Raw genomic sequence first — 18,597 nt, 5'->3', positions numbered from 1 at the left:
CGTGGCGCGCATGAAAGGGCGAGGAGAGGCCATCATCGCAAGGCCGCCGGGCATCTGAACCACACGACCCGCGAAATTGGAGGAGTTGACGACGGGAGGAAGCGGTGGCGCGAGATTCGCGTCCGTGAAGACCGGGAAATCTCCACCGCCACTGCCGTCGGAGTCAAAGCCATCATTGGAGCCTCCGGAGCCGCCCGAACCGCCGGAGGGTGGAGGAAAAGGATTGTTTTCGTGGACGGGGTCGAGGTCTTGGGAGTGGATGATGTGGACTTCGGTGATGGTTCCTTCTCCGGTGCTACCGTGAACTGCCAGAGTCCGCGGGATAACAGAAAGAGATCTAGCTTGCACAATAACTAGGACCTGGGAATAATCGACGCCAGAGATGCAAATGGGATCTATCTCAAAAGGATTGGCAAATGGGGCAGTGGAAGTTAGAATGTGGGCGGGAAACCAGTGTTCAAGCAGGTAATCAATCATGGAGAGAGCAGCAAGGTTACGGTTGTCGAACAAGAAACGATTCTGAGTGTCATTGTGGCGGTTAAGATAGACAGTGTGTTCTCTGCCGATATAGGGAGAGTTGTGGACTGCAAATTCCTGCTCAAAGTGCGAACCAAAACAGACGAGAGCAGCGCCCTGCGAGGAGGGGCGAAGGGAGGCGGTAGGGTGGAAGTCGTGGGACCGCAAGACACGGCGGATGAAGAAGGCAGGAGAAGAAGCGGGGGGGGGGGGGGGGGGGGGGGTGGGGTGGGCATACACGTAAGCAAGATTGTTAAAATGCTCGACGTTGACAGGAGGCATGAAGACGTCGAGGCAGTCTGGGCGGGCGTCAGCAGACGGAGGCGCGCTGTCACTCAACCCCCCACCGTCAGAGTCTTCGCCGGAGCAGAATTCTTCATAGCCATCGGAGGAGGCAGCGAGGGCGGCGGGAGGCAAGGCGAGGACGTGGTCGTTGTCGGAGTCGAATTGAAGCTCCTCGGGGTCCTCCTCATCAGGCTCGGGTACGTCGTCGACGCGCAGGAGGGAGTCGTGGACCATGAACTTGTCTTCGAAGGAGGAGGAGTCGGTGTCGGAGGAGATGATCTCCACCGCGACATCGAGAGGAATGAAGTCAGACATGACAGCAAGCACTGGAGAATCGGAGATGTGAGAGATAGAGATAGAGTTAGAGTTAGAAACCGAGGAAGCAGGAGAGGCAATGGAAGAAGAGTAAGAGAGACGAGATGGGCGAAGACCTGAATGCCGGCAGGTGGACTGACGATGGCCAAAGGACCAGCAGTGTCGGCAGCGCTCCGGTTCGCGGCAGGAGGCTACCTGGTGGTCGGTAGCAAGGCAGCGGTGGCAACGAAGAAGAAAGTTAGGGTTTGCAGGAGTGGAGGATGAAGATGGACATGGAGAAGGTGGCAATAAATAGGTAGTCGGCGCGGCGCAGCAAGAGCTTGGGCGTAGGTTAGATTCGTCACGGGTGGGGCTGCGGTAGAGACCAAAGCAGGGACAACGTAAGAATCGGGTGGGGACAGAGAAGGATCGTGGTCCGTGAGGGGGGAATCAAACCTAGGGGATTGCGAAACTGACTTCGTGTGAGAAAGCCATTTAACCGGGCCAAAAGGCGCAGGCAAGATTCCAGGGGCAAGAACGTCGAGGGTGAGCGGACGCCTACGAGACTTGGTTCTGAGATCGGGAGCAGGATCATGCAAATCGTAGGACGCGTGTCGGCCTAGGACAGGAGCAGCGCCAGAGGCCTCCAAGGCGGTTGCAGTGTGGGGCAAGGCGACATCGGACGAAGGTCCAGACGAAGCCAAGGGACCGACAGACGAGGAAACATCAAGAGCAGGCACGGGGAGAAAGAAAGCAGCCAAGGCGTCCTTGCGCGCGACAAGCGGAAGCGGACAGCACGGTCTGGCCGGCGCGGGCACGAGGGCACCAGGCAGAGCCGTGGACCGACATGGGGGACTGCAGCGTCCACAGGGGGAGCAGGCACGCACCCTGCACACCCATCAGCAGCATGGGAAGCCTGGGGAGACACGGCATAGCCTATAGGGCTTACCGCATCATCGCAGGACGCGTTTGAAATTTGAACACCGAGTTTTGGCGGTCCTTCATGGAAGCCAAGAACGAAAGCCCCATGGCACACGCCTTGCAGCGAAACAATGAATTTGGCGAGTTGCAAATTTGCTACTGAAATCGAGAAAATGCGGGAACCAAACGAACGAATGATAGGGGATTGAAAAGCAGATCCGAGCCAGAAGTTAACTAACCTCTCGATCGTACCTACGGGCTGCGGAAGGAGCAGTTGAAGCTGAGAGATCCATACCGACACCGGCGAGCAAAGTGGCAAGCGTGGCGACAGCGGGAAGCAGACCGGCGACGCAAAGTCTGAGCGCGAGATGGAGAAGAGCATCCCCAGGCGTCTGCATGAACGGGGCGGCGGAATCCGGAGGACGACGTCGCAGGATCTTCGGTGTAGACGGAGACAGGAAGCCGTCGGCGTCGTCAGGAGGGCCGGGACTCCCGGGAGGTGGAGCCGGCGACATCGCGTCAGTGACGTGAAAGAAACGCGCCGACTTCGGCGAAGAAGCTGAAGAGTGTGCCCGCCCGCCAAAGGCGCAGGCGCGCGAGGAGAAGGCGAAGGTGAGCTAGACCATGGGAATAGATCAACAGGGCAGCGTGCTGATTTGGTGGCCGCTGCCTCCAGAGTGGATGGCAGCGTTGCAGGGGGCGCAGACTTCGCGAGCTAGGACATGGCGAGGCGAAACCGAAGCGGTGAGAGGCGAGGAAGACGGGGGCGGAAGGCGGTGGCTGCCCGCTCCGGAGCGGAGCAGGGCAGGTGGCGGTGGCCGCCGACGCTGGAGCGGCGGCCGGCGCACGAGGCTAGGGCGGGCTAGAGCAGCCTAGTCCGAGCCCAGTTCCCTTCATCCATCACCAATTTAGCCGCTGGTTACAATGTGTCAGGTACCAATCTTAACATGCATAATTCTTTTGCTTTATTAGATGATGAGGTCATTATTGGTAAAGCTTTAGAATTGGGTGTAGATATTGCTAGTTTCCCCTTACACCAAGTGTGTGTGATTAAGGATTTAGAAATTGCTAGACACACTTTAGACAAAGAAGAGATTGGCTTCTGCCGAGGTTTCAGTGGAACACTTTGTTGGTTTGAAGATCAACTTTCAAAAAAGTGAAGCCTTTGAAGTATTTGGGTGTTCCTGTTCAGGGCTCTAAACTGAATTGTTGCTGACTGGAATGCTTTATTGGAGAAAATTCAGAAAAGGCTGGAGGGATGGAAAGGGAGTGTACTTTCTGTCGGCGGCAGAAATACTTTGATAAATTCTTGTCTCACTAGTACTCCTATTTAGCACATGTCCATGTATGTGTTACCTTTGACTGTGGTTGAAAATTTGGATAAGCCTAGAAGGAAATTTTTCTGGCAAAGTGGTCAGGAGAAGAGGAAATATCATATGGTTCAGTGGAAGTTAATCTGCAGACCAAAAAAGAAGGGAGGATTAAGGGTTAAGAATTTAAGATACCTTAACATAAGTTTGTTGTGCAAGTGGTGGTGGAAGTTAGAAACTGAATCTGGTGTGTGGCAACAGGTTGCATTCAGCAAGTATGATTATAATCTGTGTGTCAGGCAGATCCTATCTAGGGCATCAGACTCCCCATTATGGAAAACACTGTTGAAAATTACATGCAAGGGAGGAAAATGCTGGTGGGGAATGGATACGTAACAGATTTTTGGAAGGACCCGTGGATAGGTAGGAGGCCGCTGAAGGATACCTTCCGTGGCTTATTTGTTGTGTGCAATGACTCTGAAATAACTGTTAATGTTGCATTCCAGAGGGGCTGGCAATTGCAGTTTAGGAGATGGCTGACTGTTGATCTTTTGATTATGAAAGATATGTTGGAAGGTTTTGTTTGTTCTTGGGTACCCAATGCTGTGGAGGATAGAGCACAGTGGGCTTTGTGCAAGAACGGCAAGTTTACTGTCAGGAGTATGTACAATTTGCCAACTGATAAGGGCCTACACAGACCCTTCAAACATCTCTGGAAAGCGAAACTACCGTCGAAAATTAAGATTTGGACGTGGTTAATTTGGCATAATGCTATTGCAACAAAGACAACATGAAAAAAAGAAATTGGTTAGGAGACTTTTCTTGTAGATTTTGTTCGAATGATGAATCTATAGGTCACATGTTCTTTGATTGTGTGGCGGCAGGATATGTGTGGAGTGCGGTTAGCCATTTGCTGGGTGCTAAAGTAAGGCTTAGCTGCTATTTGTTGGGCAATTTGGAAATGCCGGCATGTTTTGAGCACAAACTGATTAGTGATCCAATTGATCTAATCTGCCGTGCTTGCTCCTTCCTGCGTTATTGGGCAGAATTGCAGGACAAGAACAGGATCTTGGCCTTAAGGCGATGGAGCTTCAGGATGCTGCTGATGGGAAGAGGCGTCGCCTAACGATCGAGGAAGCGTAAGGAAGCTTAAGGAGGTCGGGATGTCAGGCTGTTGCTGCGCGGAGCTAGATCAGTCGACGCCATTCACAAACGCACGTTGCATACTGCTTGGCATCGTTTTGGTCATTGTCTATTCTGTGCGTGGGCTCCGTATGTGAAGTGGCAAATTTCCAAATCGCGACTGTATTTTCGTCTTTACCTTTCTGTTTGCTTTCAGTTCCTCAAGACATCACCTGTACGAACTTGGTGCTCCGTTTATGCTTTGGAACGGAGTGCCGCCGCAAGTTGCGGGCGGTTTTAAAAAAATATCACTGAAAACACGACTGCAGATCAGTCACACAAATCACGTACGGAGTACTATTCTCCCGTCGAAATATTACATTTATGTAGACATTTTTTAGGGAATAGATTTCTAGACAAATTTGAGACAAGAATTATTGAACGGAAGAAACACTGGATAATGGAAAAGGCGAGTAGAGAAATGTGGGTCAAATCCAGGCCCGCGAGATCAAAGCCCGAAGGCATCAAGGCGAGCAGACATATGCAGACCACCAGTCTTGGTAATTTCCGTGCACATTACCATGCTTCCTTCCTCCCTCGATCCAGAGCATCGGCTTATTGTGCACGGCAAAGATTGCGTAATAATAACACCAAAAATAAATACATGACAGATTCGAAAAAAGATTTGGGCAAGAGTTGCGGTTGATCAGATAATTGTAGTCTGTATTTTTTGGTCAACACAACAGTTGAGTTTCTGTGAAGGTTCATCCTCACATCAACCGGGCAAAATCCTAGAAGTATCACATGAGAGAACGAGTAAACCCAAAAAGAAATACGGAGTATGAGAAGGGCAGGCTCAGAAGGATCCATTGGTTTCTCTCAATCAGGAGGAGGAAAACTATGTTCCCATCCCTCAGAAAATCCCTTTACCGTTGTGCATCACAGCCGCCTACTAAGATTGAGCAAAGAGAAACAAAGACGAACACAAGAGAGCAACGGACGACGCAGAGGCAAAGAAAGAAACGACGGAAGAAGCGGATCGTGTCGGGACGGCGGCGCCCGGGGCGGAGAGAGAGTTCCCTGACGAGGATGGTGTTCTAGCGAATATATAGTGGTTGTTGGTAGGCTAGGGTTTGGGGGAGGATAGGATAGTTAAGGCTTGTTTGGGCTTCACCCTCTGTCTTATGAAGGCCCATTCTAGCCCGGTAACAGAAATACGGAGTAGAAGATCCGTCTGTCTTGTGAAAGTTGTTCGCTCATAAAAAAAAATGAAAGCTGTCAGCTTTGTGGTCTCATAGAAGATTGACCAGAGGTTGCAGCTTCAAAGGGCGCTGTTTCTTTCAGTACCTTTGCCTAGTTTAGCTAGGTAGCTTCTCCATTGTTTTGCATGGTTATCCTTTAATCAAACGTTTGCACGACATGTGCTCGCAGCTCGCGAGTCCACTTTCTCGATAAAGATAAGCATTACGACTGGCACGGACATATGCGCAAATTGTCCATACGCTATTTACGCACGCTGTCACTGATCTACATTTCCCCCTGATTGAACTTGCTGGATTGCTCGAGGACGCCAGTTCCTCATCACTTGGCTCACGGTTTCATATTCTGCCTTCTGCATGAGGACAGCAGCGATATATGCAAAAAAAAGAAACCGAAAGATGGGTACACTCTGAAATGCATAGCCTTTCTTCCTTTCTTTATTGATAATAATAATAAATGCACGAAAATTTACATAAGTCATACATCATACATATATAGGCATCGCTGAAGCAGGACCCCAAACAACACTCAGATTGGCACACACTCCGCCATCATCATTCGTTGTCAGGTTAGCCTAAAAATGTGCTTGCAGCAGTAAAAAAACATATGGTTACATGGCACCTAAACAACAGAATAGTCGTAGCACCAAAGAATGAATTTTGGCAGTCAAAGAACCCAGACATCCGCATAAATCATATCAAAAAATTATTCCTTTGTTTTCCCCTTTTTGGTGATATTCTATATCAATGTACACAGGTATAGGAAAAAATGGGCAGCAACTAGCTTAAGGTGGCGCATATGTACACTAATTTAGAGTCAGGTGGTTGCTGACGTCCTCATCCAGCCTCTATAAGTTTGCTCATTAGAGGTTTCATGTCCCGGTACATCTCCAAAACTGTATGTAACAGAAGAGATCTCAAGTTAGCTTAAGAGTCGACAGCCCAATATAGTACGACACATAAAAAAGCCCAATATAGTAAGAATGCGTTTTTTCCTTCCAAGAATAAGGCTAAAAAACTAATTACATATGGGTACATAAATTTGAAGCAAGTGGTCACCAGAGTGCAGTAAATTTACAATGGCTTTTATAGAAGGCTTTAACCGAATTTAAATGGGAATCATTCACCATTTAATAGTAGCAACACAGTTGATTCAATATCACCCACTAGAATTCATCTTCCCTTTTTCTTTACTGGTTTATTTCATGATAATCTGAATAAGGAATTGCATCCCTTTTGTTTGCCACCATTGCTACTTAATAGCCTATCTATCTGGGGGAGCATATATAGACTGCAGAAACCCCAAGGTACAATCATGCAAACCTTCCTAGTTTAGTTATCAATGCCAAGATGCATGATTAAACCAAGCAGATAAATATATAAAGAAGTATTGCAGAAGTAGAGATTCTTGCCTGTTCGAACCTTCATAAAGAAACAGTAATAGAAGGTCGGAGAAATTTGAATCTTCTCCTGAGTCCTCACCTAAGCTTCTGTAGGCGCTAAGTAAGAATAACAATAAAATTTACACCATCCAATTGTAACCTTTGCCCTGTTTAACAAAGTATGTATCTGTTAATACATTGCAGAAAAAAGTGATGCAAGGTCCAAAGAAAAATATATTTTCAAATTTTTTCTTACCGGTACAACAGTTCACTTCAACATCTTTGATACGGAGAACTGAGAATATTGAATGTAGCAATATACATCTGCAGGCTAACTCTTCGTTTAAAAACCCATTTGGCATAGGTCAAAATGATCATTCACAAAGAATATTTCCAGGAGACAACCATGGTAATGATTAAGTCTGGTTCACGCCTACACACATATTGGAGATATCATTGTAACAGAAATGCCAAAGAAACTTGCCCTCATAAATCTCTATTCACAGGAGGAATGTTTGTTCTGTTATTTAACACATTCATGGTTGATAGATTCCAATGACTGACGAATCAGTTGCAGCAGCCTCTTGACATTGTGAAAGCTGAATTCAAGGACTTCCCTTACAAGAGCAATGCCATCAACCTGAACCTTTCCAATATCAGCAACATAAGCAGCAAATGAACTTTGGGATTTTCTGGTTCCATCAAATGCATAATTTATGTCATCTGCCTGTAAAAACAAACAGTCAATAAATTGAATACTTGATACTAACAAATCAAAGAGCCTTCCATCGAATGATCATACAGATAATTCGTTATTCATTTTTTTGCGCAAACTCGTGATTCATTGCTGTGAATTATGAATAGATCACCCGTGTACAACATGGATATTTGTTGTCCTACAGTTACTGGGAATTAGATATCCAGTTAATCGGAACTAACAAGACAATTCAGAAAGATCGAGGCGAAAGGTTTGAAGATTTTTAATCTTCAATTTTGAATAACCTGATTATATAATATCTAGATGTACCACTCATTTCTTCTCCACAATTACAAAGGCCTATTTCTTTATAAATACTACTCCCTTCGATCCATAATAAGTCTTAAATTTAGTAACTTGTACTAAATCCAAGACAATTATTATGGATCAGAGGGATTAGAAACTAGCACAGCCCATGCCATTACAGTTAACAAACAATTGCGTGCAAATGCACAGGTACATTTGCACAAAAAGGAAAGACGGCTTCACCATCTATATGAAAATCAAGTGAAAAGAATCTGATGCGGAATAGAATTTAGTAGTATTCTGCTTTTTACATCAGTGTCATATTTTGGATAAGTGCATGCTTATTCTTTAAAATTAGCAGCCTGAGAAACAAAAACAGAAGTTGGATGGCCCTCATCTTTATTTTTATCAGCACAGATACTAGTTCTTTTTAAAAAAATTAAACTGTAAGAGATGTGTGATTGCAAACCCGACAGTATATAAATACATATATTAATTTTCGCAAGGTGAGGCACCAGAATGCGACCATCAGGGGTCGAACTTCACTGGGCTGACAAACCGAGCTGAGCTCGGTTCTCATACTAGTTCTTTTTATGAGCATTGTTTAGTACCATCACACATCATATGTTCTAAGCCTATTTATCAACTGAAAAAAATAATAGGAAAACAAGATCAAATAATACACGATCATTGAGTTCCATGAATACCAAATTTCAGCAGTAAAGTAATAATACATTTGTTTCACACTGAACTGATTGGTTAATTATTGAATGGAGAAAAACTAGATTGTGCAACGCTAAATTTAAGATGTTATCAGTGACTGAAAGCCAATTTTCATTTACAAGAGCATTAGCCTACACATCCAATAGATAACTTGGAATGACCAATACTGAATTTCAAAAACAGAAACTTACATAACCAAGCAAAGGTCTATTTTCATTTATCAACAGTATTAGCTCCTAAACATCCAATAAATAACTTGGAATAACCAATACTGAATGGAGAAAACACATCCAATGTCGATATTGATGTCAAAAATAGCAACTTACATAAGCAAGCAACCCCATCAAGTGGTGATTGTTCCGAGGTATGGGATTGCCAGCAATCTGAGGAGAGTACAAAGCTCTTGCAGAAACAGCCTTAGCAGCTGTACTCTGGTAATTTAAATTGTCAACGTCTGAAGCAGAAGATGATGGTGACTCGGCTAGCACAAAAAAAAACCGAGAGAAAATTTTAACAAACAGAAGGTCAATCATTTCAAAGAAAGATGAATGGCGAACTTATTCAGATATGAACAGATAAAATGACCGCGCCTTTGTCTCATATATCTGAGATACATTAGACATCTCCCCTTCTTGAAGAGATGCATTCAAAATTCAACATACGAGATTCATCAAGATCATGGCGTAAGGATTAAATCCTAGAACCATTTATATACCTTCTTTCACTTGACATATCATTATGTTGTTAATTGGTTGGGCATGGTACAGATAACTTCTCAAATCATTCACTTGAAATAAAAGCTGTTACACTTCAGTTTATGATAAACCAGAATATAGATGAGATCGTCAGATATTATAGTATGCCGAATTTTGGATGCATCTTCGGTTTGAGGAAGGTTTTAGTCCTAGGATCATCTGATCCTAACCCTGAACGTAAATTATATGTTTGCTTCGAGAAATAGAATTTCTTGGTTCATCACCACACAATTCCATAAAAATTAGAAATAAGGTTATTCCAGAAAATCATTGAATTGCATGTCTCTTGACGGACCAAGCTATTCCAAAGAGGCCATTCCTCAAAACAAACAGGCCCTTGATTAATGACAGGTTTCAAGAACTATTGAAGTAACTATACAACTCTGGATTAAAAGATGTGGAAAAACCTGGAGGAACCATCAAAGATGTTGCTTGCAGTGCATGTTTATCTTTAATTGCACCAGGATGTTTATAGAAGGCTGCCTTCATATATGCCACTTCTACACATTTATAGGCCAAAGCAGCATTTGCCATTTTCTTCAGCCGCTCAAATTCACGGGCACAAAATCTATTGAAACAACAAGTCAAATTAGTACAGATCATTCCAGGTAAGCATCATGGTATAAAAATTTGTACATAAGAGTAGAATAAGTTGAACTACCATCACTAGCAACTGAATATGATGACTTGTCCGCACGAAAGCAAGCAGCTTATAAAGGATGTAAATTCTAACATATCTAACAGTACAAAGCTACATAAACTAGTAGCAATGAGGAGACTCATCATTTTTACAATGTAAGTGTATATCAAACCAAATCTATCAAGGATCAACAGATTGACATGCTGTCTGCATCTTAAAGAAACAGCAACGTTGCTTACCCACAAAGGTTCCCTGTTTCAGAATATAGTCTCATGGCTTGTATAGAATCCCCTTCTTTGGACCTATCAATACTTGGACCCTCCAAAAGAGATGCAACATGGAGAAATTTCAGACAAGCCTCGAAGCAGATGCTTGCGCTCTCAAGGTCATCCCCTTTTTCCTGCAACGGGGGATGCATATGAGGGCAAAGGACTCTGGATGAGAACATAGTAGAAAAATGTTGAGTAATGTACCAAACATTCAAACCTTTAAACGTTTAGACCAGTGCTTCAAATCCCGAGCCTCCTTTAGTAGGACAGATGTATTTATTGGATTTGAAGCATCACGATTAAGTGCTACTTGCTTTGTATTTTCGATAACAGTGTTTTTTGATTGTTTTGCCTTGGAAGAGACATCGCCATTTGCTGTATTATTTAATGTTGTCTGCTGCTTGCTTCCGTTGACAGCAGATGGATTTGTTTTCAGGTCCTTTTGTTCTGCATGCCCTTTATCAGGCTTAACCTGTGCTGGAAGTTTACCGGAAGTCAACTTTGCATGGTCACATTGGTTTGAATTCAAATGAGGCAGTGTTCTTCCATGTTCACGGGCCGGTGGCTGTTTCTCATCACAATTGCCATGCATTGAAAGGACATGTGAATTAACCTTCCGTGCTATTACAGAATTCAGTTGACCATTCCTTCCACCAAGTCCGGAATCTTCATTTTCTGAGCATTCATTCGTTAACAGGTCTTGTTTAACCTTCTGCAGCTCCCCACCCTTCAAAACATGACGATGCCGGTCTCCATTAAAGCAACCAGAACCATGCAGCTTCGCATGATCAGAACCAGATCCAAGATCTTGTGTTCCCGTGGAAAATGAAGAAACACTTCTTCCTGGCTCCTGAGAAGGCACATTTTCTGCAACTGCACGAGGATATCTCTTATTTTGGTCCACAATGTTCTTACCAGAAGCTCTCAAGGGTGAAGAAGAAACTGACTCTACAGGAGATGCCCTTGTTTCTTGAAAATCAACTTTACTCTTGTGGGAACTAGACACCTTAGATGAACTGGAAGTCGCAGCTGTAGACGCTTGTGCATAACACATACTCTTCCTCGTGGCACTTTCAGAGAGCAATGAATGCTGAAGATGGATATTCTCTTGGTGTTGCTCACTTAAACACTCTTTCTCAGCATACATTCGATCACTATCTCTCCCAACAATGGGGCCTCTGGCATGGGCAACTTTACTATCATCCGTCTTCAAAGACTTCAGCTCTGGCATGGGCTTTTCCTTGGCACCATTACTTTCACTTATAGCTTCCTTCACAACATGCTTCACACTGGCATCGCTAGACCCAGTTTCAGTACCAGGCTTGCTTAACTGCCTTTGTTTTGATTTCCTAACCTTACTGGATGAGTCCGGAAGATCAGATTGTCCTGCATCTGAAGTTCTAATGCCCTCATCTGAGATAACTTTATCGTCATTGCACTTAACTGATGAAGATGAGCCATATTTTCCCAGGCTAGGTGAAATACCACTATCCTGATGCAAAAAAATTGGAGTCTCCTTGATCGAAGGGCTACTTTTGCTTATTTCAAACTCAGAGGGACAGTTCTTGGCTGCCTCATTAAATTCCTTCTTTATTTTCTTTGATGCCCTAAGGTTACCATGATTAACACCTATACCGCTCTTTGATTCTGGACGTGTGAGATCTTCTGCAACAGTTTCTCCTGCAGAAATTGAAGTCATTAGAATCAAACAGCTGAAATTAGGAAGAAAAAAAGTCTTAAATCTTGCACCTTTATCGGACGATCCTACATGCTTCCGTTTTTCCTTCTGTTTAGGGAAGCAGTCAACATCAGGATTTCTACTTATAAGAGAATGTAGCTTCTTTGAAGGCTTTGACATCTCAGCCATGTTTAATTTACTTGGCACATTCACATTAGATCCAACTTTTGGTGTCCCTGATGTAGTGATGAACTTTGTATCGCCCTCAGAAGATAGTGGAGCCATAGCTGTGCATATGCCTGATGTAGAAATATCATGGCGACCATCTAAACTAATGTCATTTTCAGGTGCAGGGACCATATAAAGCGCACGAAGGGCTTTTGTGGTCTCATCCTCGCTTATTTTGCAGCTACTCATTGCAGGCCTACAAGACGTTAAGAATACCAATCCGTTAAAGATATCACGCAGATGTATAGAAAACAGCATATTCAACAGTACTTGCACCCTATAATCTATTCCTGAGCACATGATTGGCAAGATGTGTTTGCAGAAATTTCTGGAAGAAGAACACAAATACACAAATTACACAACAAAACAGAATAAATTCAATTCACAAAATTTAATGTTTGTATCTCTAGGTAACAGAACAGTTCAAAAATAGCGGAAAAAAAGCTCTAAAATATAATGAAAGGGGAACTTACTCCACTGAGCTATTGGAGTTCCACAGAGGCTAAGAGAAGGCATGAAAGAATCTAAAACTAAACAAAGTAGATATAATGTCGATTGCGGAAACTTACAGCCAACTCTGCATGCTACACCGCCACTTTTTGGGAAGTATGTCTGGATTCATTCCATAGGGTAAAAGGCGCCACTTATCACACTTATCACAGCACGCCCACCGTTCATTTATTACAACAGGTTCCGCAGCAGGCACTGACATGGATGATTTTGTAGCCTCATTCACGCATGCTGATGGTACAGGAGTTGATCTGTCAAAATTCAAGGGAGAGATATTGTGGTCATCATCATTTCCATCACCCAACCTGCCGTTGTCAGTTTCTCCAGGCGAAACAGTCTCCTTTGGCTTCACACTCATATCTTCACCATAAGATTTCATAGTGACATTGCTCAATTGTTTCTGTGCCTTCACCTTGAGCTTCTTCCCAGATGGAGCAGTTTGCAAAGAAGAAATCTTTTTTTTCCTTTTCGGCATCCCAGAAGGATTTCCACCTACACTTTCTGGGATGGTATCCATGGATTCTGCATTAACTGAACTCTCCATTCCTTTTCTTCTGTACAGAGAAAGTTCATCTTTTACATGTACCACTTTTCCTTTGTCTCTGCCCACTGATGGATTGTTACGAGAAACATTTTGTGGTTGACTTGAAGTGGTAGAAGGTCGATCACTGTATCCATCAGAATCGTATTTGATTTTACTAATAAATCCTTCATGAAGTGTAGGCTCTGTCTTACTGTCCTTGCTCAAATCTTTAAAGGCATTTCTCACTGTGCTTGCCTTTGAATTTGCCTTACCCTTTGGATGATTACCATCATCTGCTAGATTAACAGCTCCGACATCGACAATTGACTCAATATCTCCCACAGAACTCTTGTTCCTAATTCGTCTCTTCAAAGGATCATTCTTTATTTCCTTTAGGTGATTATTAGAAATATCAGCCACCAACTTTGTTGATTCCTCAACTGAAGCTTGTTCTGTCTTTATGCTTCTAGGCACGAGAACTGAGTCTGTATCATCTAAAATATCCAGTAACTCAGGCATAGTCATCTTATTCATAATCATTGAATTGTTATGTCTGCGCTTTGAACTCTTCACATTCGGAACATGATCTTTCTTTTCATCATACTTATACGTATTCACCATCTGATCCTTGTTACCTCGTGCAACAGAAGTCACATGACACCAGTCTCTGTTGAATTCTGCTTTGTCATCAACTAATGCAGGTGCTTCATGTTTATTCGTTACAGATTTTGGCCTTTTTCTCAGTTCTAGAATATTTTCCGCAAGGGGAGAGAGCAAGACTCCTCCAGGAATAGGATGGCAGGTCATTATCTGTTCAAATAACACAATGGATTAACTCTTTAAAATCGATCACCAAATTTTTTTACCGAGATAAATAAATTGATGGGGCAAAATGTAACCTGGAAAATGGTATTCGGAGATTCATTACGTAAATTTTCTGGCTCAGGAGCCCCAGTGCTCCCATCAAGGCTGTCATCCATAGATGATGAAGGGGAAATGTCGAGACCCAGGCCACTGTAGATAGCAGCAGTATTTCTTGCCAAACTTCTATTTGTGTTCACCTTGATACATATTTTTGGTGCCTTTTGCTCAGGACCTTTGGTTGTTGTGTTCAACTTCTGTTGATGACCAGTACCATTGGTCCCACTTGATGTTCCTTGACAGCAATCATCTTTTCTCCTGCTATCTAATGCAGTCTTGAAAAAATGACTCTTCTCTGCACTCTGGAAGTTCGCCAAAACAATTTAATTGGGTGCAAATAATAAGAGTACCTTGGGTATCCTAATAACATTTGCAGAAGTATTACCTCCACTGGAATATAAGGTGATCTAGAGGCACTGCCACGGTTTGGTGGAACTGCAGGGCTTCTAGATTGAGATACACCAGAAGGGGAACGCTGGTATGTAGGCAAGAATGAACCATAACCTCCATATTGTGACCCTATGTAGTGTGAACGATTCACATACATCAGTACAACAACAGAAACCCTGCAGAGTTAATAGGGTGTCAGCTTTTATTCCCCTTACCCAAGTTCTCGGCAAGTACCCCGCCTTCAAAGTCCTTCTGGAAATGACCCAACAAATTGTGAAGTTTTTCATCCTGTAAAACATGCACCATATATTTAAAAGTTAATCTTATGTAAAAGAGGAAACAGCTTGTTTAAGAGTTCGTACAAAACATAACGAGCATCCGTGAATGAGAAATCCATTGCTTAAGAGTATATCCAGGAACAAAAGTTGAAGGCCTGATTTATACGGCTCATTGATAGCAGTGGAAGATAATCTACTAAGGATAACTCAGGCCCTACTAATTTATGGAAACCAAATAAAAACCAGGAGGTTAGGACGCCAGTTGGGAGATGTATTTCGCGAATAGATTGAATCCCGTTAATCAAAACAAAATCATACGAGTTGCGTCCTTCATATGCCAGAAAATAGCATCACCATGCCCCTCACAGTTTATTAATGAAAGAAGGATCCAGAATGCAAACCATGAATAGCTATATGGAGTATCGTATATTAGTATGTCCTTTGGGATCATAGTTATAGTAAGATATTGCTAAGATACATGCAGAGCATATCAAGCGGCAAAATAAAGCGACGATTGAATCTCACACGGTACTGCATCGTAACAATAAGCATCCTGTATTATCTTTGCAAGGCTCCAAAAATAGGTAACTGGTATTCGTTTGATCACCCACCTAGCAGTGATATAGGCGGTCTAACCGGACCAATAGTATTTAGCGTAACTGGTGATTATACAGGAACAGTAGGGCACCCATTTCTTGTGCGGGGTCTAGTAGATTGTTTTATAACACAGTATATTTGCCAAAAGCAACTACAATCGTATGGAAATTTCAATCACCTAAAGTTTTGGATTATACTACTATTATAGTTACAATACAACAGTTAGTATACTGTTTGAAACAGGGGTCCATGTGAATATACAGGTTCTCAACTTAATACAAGAAAAATAGTCCTAACCATTCAATGGCATAAATCTGGAGCTTCGTATAGATTATTTATACTTTCTGAGCTTACAAGACAGATTTCAACTGAAAATATTATGCGTTATGTCTTAGCAGGTTTAGTGAGCAGGTCAGAACCCCATCAGCAAGCTAATAAAAGCAACTGCAACACAGTAGTAAATGGTTTGGGTCAACTAATAGATCACCTTTGCACACTAGTTCTGTTGTCTGTAGAATTTGTCACACAGTGACCTACAGAATGTCAGAATCTAACATCACAAGATGAATTTTCATATCTCGTACGGTACGCGTGTATTTCGCACAAAAAATATAGTCCATAACCCGCTTCAACTCCCATGCCATCACTTCATTCTATTTATACACAATCAGCGATCACCTTGCACAGTTTTTTGCCAATAGAAACTGTAACCGAAAGTGACCATATAATCAATCATCTAAACAGTTACAATTATCGTGGGCTAAAATTATGCAAGCGACAAAAACCTGTTTGTGGCTTCAATTATGAAAGCTCTAGAATTCACACAAAAAAAAATGTACCAGAAATCACTGTAAAGCTGCCTAGCTGTAAAGTATAGATGACCACAGAATTAAATTCAGAAACTAATAGGACACCCCTGCGTCAGCTCCAAGCCACTACTCCCACGCATAATTCCAAGGAAATCAGCTGCAGCCAACCCATTAGCCACATTTTTATCTCACCAATAGGCAGGCAATTACCTCAATATTACAAAGCCCCATAAGTCATAACAGCCGTGAAAACTGTTCTGGATTAAACATAAAACCATACTGATGAGTAATCACCTCATCAAGCAAAAAACAAACAAACTCGGCGGCAGATACACAGAAGAAAATAAGTAACGCAAAATTTCACAATGCTACAACCGAGCTAACGGAATTACTGCGGCACAAAACAACAAGGCAAGCACACCACGGTACCAACAGCTCATCAGCCATGCAATCCAATCCACACAGAGGAAAAATAAAACACAGGAAGCAGAGAGCATCTCTTACGATGTAGGTGAGCGAGTCGGGATCAAGGAGCTCGTCGTGGGCCGTGCCCCGGGCGGCGCCGCCCAAGGCCTCGCCCTCCTCGAGGTCGAGCTCCCCCTCCTCGTGGCCCGCCGCCGCCTCTCTCCGCCTCCCGCAGCCCATCATCTCACATCAGCGCGGATAGCGATCGCCCCCACCAGATTCCCAGGTAAAACGCGGAAGACGTCGCTGCGGCGCCGGAGATCACGGCCGCCGCCGCGGCCTAGGGTATCCCTGCGTCGTCTTTTTATTTAGATCTTTTTTTTATTTTATTGTGTTTTGCTCCGTCGCCTTCTTCGGTGTTCGTCTCGGAGGCAGCAGGGAGAGAGAGAGAGGAGAACGAAAGAAAGAGAGGCGATTTTGTTTGCAACAGAAAAATAGAATACTAGGAAATATTAACGCGCACGGATGGCAATCTATACTGGTCATGTTTCCGAATTGACCCCTGCGTGATGCAAGTATTATTTGGTGCATAGCGTGCACGCGGCAGGCCTGGCTGCAGTCGGATCTATATCTAGCGGCCACGATGTGCAGGGGAAAGAAACACACGGCGCTAGTCGCACGTCGCGTCAAATGCCGCTGCCCGCTGAGCGTTCCGCTTTGGAAAGGAAACGTGAGGGGATTGGTGGAGAGCATGCAGCGCTGGGCGCTGGTGAGCCACGGCAGGGCGCCAGGCGGCATGACGCCCCTGGGCTAGGCCGCACGCACATGACACACTTTGCCATATTCGTCGTTGCAAAAAGCCAGCAAACAGAAGTTGATCGCTGTACGTAAAACCCCTTTTCGTTTTTTGCGACGGCTGTACGTAGCAGAACTTTTGAGGCATTGATAATGTGCGGCACACATCTTGAAACCCTGTTTTTTGTGTAATACATAGGGTCTCCTATGCTATTTTTTGACTCATCAACTGTCTAGACAGTGTATACCGTCTCACAATTATATCGGTGTTTACACGTTGCTGGTGTGAAATACAAGATGATCCGCGGATTTGAAACTCCTATGGGTTAAGCCATCCTGGAGTTCTCTAACGTTTAATTAATGATGCGTGAGTATATAGGCTATGTTTGCTGACGTCGGACACGATGGCTTTCATGTTTATCTTGAAAGGTGGGAGGTGTGTTCCTCGTGACCGTTATCTAGCGCGTACAGATCCAATAGGATATTTTACCATTATTTGTCGATATTCGTAATTAAGGCAACCGTTGAATGCTATGAAAAATACGAGTTGTGTGTCTCGGTATTGTGCATTTCTACAGCATGAAGTCCGAAATCCATTAAGTGCTACCACTCCAAGGGGTCATTATTTTCATAGAAAAATCGATATGTTGTTGACATTTGGACATTTCTCTCATTAGAAACCCGAAATTCATTTAGTGTGTCACCTTTGGTTGCGCTAAGCGGGAAAAACGGGCCAATTTGTTTTTATCAAATCATCAGTACTCAGAAAAAAAAAACATTCAGACCACCAGAAGCCCACACACAGTTCGATCCAATCAATAGCACTGGGAAGAGAAAGCTCGCCCAATCATCTCAACCATGAGAAAAAGAAACATGTTAAATTTGAAAACTTTGTTGGATAATTTAAGCTGTCACAGCCACCACTGATGGGTCATTTATAAGACCCGCAAAAATCACCCTGACGAGTGTGTGGTCATCACTGGC

At 43.6% G+C, this 18,597-nt stretch overlaps 1 protein-coding gene and 3 non-coding genes across 5 annotated transcripts; all 4 read right to left on the bottom strand.

Annotated features, from left to right (window-relative positions):
- Positions 1-4,927: 4,927 nt before the first annotated feature.
- On the bottom strand, positions 4,928-5,044 carry LOC112271208. Its single transcript, XR_002964202.1, has one exon. It is a non-coding gene; the product is annotated as a small nucleolar RNA snoR100 (small nucleolar RNA).
- A 104-nt stretch (positions 5,045-5,148) lies between these two features.
- Positions 5,149-5,229, bottom strand: LOC112271262. Its single transcript, XR_002964249.1, has one exon. It is a non-coding gene; the product is annotated as a small nucleolar RNA Z155 (small nucleolar RNA).
- A 67-nt stretch (positions 5,230-5,296) lies between these two features.
- Positions 5,297-5,400, bottom strand: LOC112271247. Its single transcript, XR_002964239.1, has one exon. It is a non-coding gene; the product is annotated as a small nucleolar RNA R41 (small nucleolar RNA).
- Positions 5,401-6,118: 718 nt separating this feature from the next.
- On the bottom strand, positions 6,119-17,313 carry LOC100822425. Of its 2 annotated transcripts, none has more exons than XM_010233182.3 (13): positions 16,918-17,313; positions 14,945-15,017; positions 14,725-14,858; positions 14,318-14,641; positions 12,955-14,228; positions 12,229-12,581; positions 10,697-12,159; positions 10,450-10,610; positions 9,978-10,138; positions 9,142-9,296; positions 7,346-7,816; positions 7,130-7,256; positions 6,119-6,603 (listed from the first exon to the last, which is right to left on the bottom strand). In XM_010233182.3, exons 1-11 carry the CDS (start codon positions 17,059-17,061, stop codon positions 7,613-7,615), a joined length of 4,446 nt encoding a protein of 1,481 aa, XP_010231484.1. In that variant the 5' UTR covers positions 17,062-17,313; the 3' UTR covers positions 6,119-6,603; positions 7,130-7,256; positions 7,346-7,612. The 2 variants fall into 2 exon arrangements, with proteins under 2 accessions (XP_010231484.1, XP_010231485.1); XM_010233183.3 differs by having other exon boundaries at positions 7,190-7,256.
- Positions 17,314-18,597: the final 1,284 nt, after the last annotated feature.

This window comes from Brachypodium distachyon, chromosome 2 (assembly GCF_000005505.3).
Source record: "Brachypodium distachyon strain Bd21 chromosome 2, Brachypodium_distachyon_v3.0, whole genome shotgun sequence".
NCBI lineage: Eukaryota > Viridiplantae > Streptophyta > Magnoliopsida > Poales > Poaceae > Brachypodium > Brachypodium distachyon.
The sequence above is the reverse complement of the archived record's forward strand: the minus strand, read 5'-3'. Positions and strand labels throughout refer to the sequence as shown.